Here is a 2,380-nt window from a genome sequence, read left to right on the forward strand (position 1 = left end):
CCTGCCGCTGCTTTTTGGGGGGGGTCCGAGTTGGGGAGCGGGAGCCCTGACCTCTGCTCGTTATCCTCCCACAGAGCGGTGCTCGCATTAACATCTCAGAAGGGAACTGCCCCGAACGGATCATCACCCTCGCTGGACCCACCAATGCCATCTTCAAAGCTTTTGCGATGATCATTGACAAACTGGAAGAGGTGCGTCTGCGGCCTCGGGGCCCGCCCCCCCCCCTCCCCCACCCCCCCACCAACCCCCCCCCCCCCCCCCTCCACGCAGCCCGCAGCAGGCTGCTGCCCTGCCTGCAGACATCCTTCACCCCTGTCCCTGGATAAATTTACCCTGGGATCCACCCCAGAGCGTGCTGGGGGGGCCGGAGCACGAGAAAAAGCTCTTCCCTGAGGGATGAGCAGCAGGATGGGCTCGTTCTGCATGGGCTGGCGGTGTTTTCCCCGTGGGGCCTGATCTTTGCCTGGCTGCGAGCAGGGTCAAGGTCCAGGTAGTGACACTTCCCCGTGTGCGCTCAGCCATCCTTAAGCGGCTGCTCGCTGAGTGCCAGAGCCCTGCAGGGACTTTCCTGGGCTGAAAACACCCCGTGGCCACCGGTTAAACAGCTTAAAACAGAGCAGGGCTTCGAAACTCCCCGGGCTTCGCTTGTCCTCCTGGGCGGTTGTGCTGGTTGCCCTTCGGCACGCCTCGGTGGGCAGCGGGGGCTTGGCTCCATCTCCGGTCCTGCTGAGGAGGGGACCTGGGGGTACGGCTGCGCAGCGCTTGAAGGAGGAGCTGCATCTTGCCCCTGGTCCCGTTGAATCGGTGGCTTCCAGGGGGGATGTTGATCTTGGATAACCTGGATCTCGGCTGCGGGTGTTAGAGCCTGCTCAGGGCCGTGGTGTCGAGGAGCTTTCCATCCTGCTCCACATCGTTTGGAAGGTGCGAGTGCTCCTTGCCTGGTGCGGGGCAGAGCTCCGTGGCCCTCGCCTCGCCTGTGGGGGTAAAAATCCTGTTGCCCTTTGGATTTGGGACCCTTCCCTGGGAGGAGACAGCCCAGTGCTGGCAGATTTGTCCCCAAGGCCCCTCTGCTCTCGCTGCTGCCTAAAAGGCTGCTGAGCCCAGAGCTGTTTCTTGCTGTGCCCCGAGAGCCGGAGTCCTCCGAGGGCTCCCCGTCCGAGTGTGGCTCCTGGCTGCCGGTGCTCCGAGCGCTGGGCTCGGAATTAAAGCTTTTATTTTAGTAGGTCAGTTGAGCCGTGGCCTTGTGCCTCCCTTCCCCCTGCCAGCACATGACTGCTGTAATCGGCGCCGGGCTTGTTTTTCTCCAGAGCTGCTCCTGCCCTGATCCCCCGTAACGACGGGGGGCTGAACCGGGAGCTGTGGGTGCACCCAGCCCCCAACCACTTGTACCCCTCCAGCACCGGCACAGCCGGTTCCCGTTTGGCTGCGGCGTGACCCAGCTGGTGCCTCTGCGCTGGGCTGGTGGGGGTTAAACCCCCATTTGCATTGAGGCAACGGAGTTTGGCTTTTTCCTCCTTCCCTAAAATGTGGCCGTGTCGTTTCTGGACTGTTAACGAAGTCCTGGGAAATAGGACTGGGAGAGCCCTGGGGTCACCTTGGTCCGGCCTGCCTGTGCCAGCGTCATCCTCCCCATCCCTCTGCCGGGCACGTCACCTCCCCGTGTGCCGTTCTGGCGAGGGCACCGCGCTGGGCTGACCCCTCTGAGTAACTCCTCTTCCTCGCAGGACATCAGCAGCTCCATGACCAACAGTACAGCTGCCAGCCGGCCCCCGGTCACCCTCCGGCTCGTGGTACCCGCCAGCCAGTGCGGTTCCCTCATTGGAAAGGGAGGCTGCAAGATCAAAGAGATACGAGAGGTGCGTGTTGGCCAGCCCCGAGGGGAGATGCACGGGCTCAGGGTGCCCCCAGGGGCAAATCCTTGCGTCAGCCCCCACCCTGGGTGGTACCACATAGTAGAGACGTGGCATCATTCGACCTTTTTAGAGCTCCTTGTATTTTTAGTGCTTGTGAAACTGAGACTCGGGGGCAGACCCTCCCCTTCCCGGCACTGTCCCCCACAGCAGGACGCCTGGCTTCCTGCTCCCCCCTTCCCCGGGCTCTCGATCACACCACACACCGCCCCCTCCCCGGCATTTTCCCAGTTGTTGGAGTTGTTGGAGGGGGGCAATGCTCTGCCAGGCCTGCGCTGCCCTTGGCCGGGGAATCTGTCCAGCTCCGCTGGCTGGGCTGCCGAACTCTGTCCAGCTCCGCTGGCTGTGGAGACGGGCTTGACTTGGGTTACAGGTTACAGCTGCAGCCCAGGTTCCTCCTCTCCTGCCCTGGGTTCCTGATGACTGAATTATTTCCAGCTAGGATTAAAGGACTTTATTTTTGGGGGAAG

The 2,380-nt window shown here is 62.4% G+C and overlaps 1 protein-coding gene across 11 annotated transcripts in view; it reads left to right on the forward strand.

Moving 5' to 3' along the window:
• The first annotated feature begins 72 nt into the window (after positions 1 to 72).
• Positions 73 to 2,380, forward strand: part of PCBP2 (poly(rC) binding protein 2) — a 17,164-nt gene continuing 14,856 nt past the window's right edge. For all 11 annotated transcript variants that reach the window (XM_019471827.1, XM_019471828.1, XM_019471829.1 and 8 more), the window contains exons 1-2: positions 73 to 191; positions 1,725 to 1,856. In XM_019471827.1, coding sequence (XP_019327372.1) covers positions 168 to 191; positions 1,725 to 1,856 — 156 coding nt within the window. In that variant the 5' untranslated portion in view covers positions 73 to 167. The remainder of the gene's footprint in view (positions 192 to 1,724; positions 1,857 to 2,380) is intronic.

This window comes from Aptenodytes forsteri, unplaced genomic scaffold (genome assembly GCF_000699145.1).
Source record: "Aptenodytes forsteri isolate BGI_AS27 unplaced genomic scaffold, ASM69914v1 Scaffold162, whole genome shotgun sequence".
In the NCBI taxonomy this organism is placed as follows: Eukaryota; Metazoa; Chordata; class Aves; order Sphenisciformes; family Spheniscidae; genus Aptenodytes; species Aptenodytes forsteri.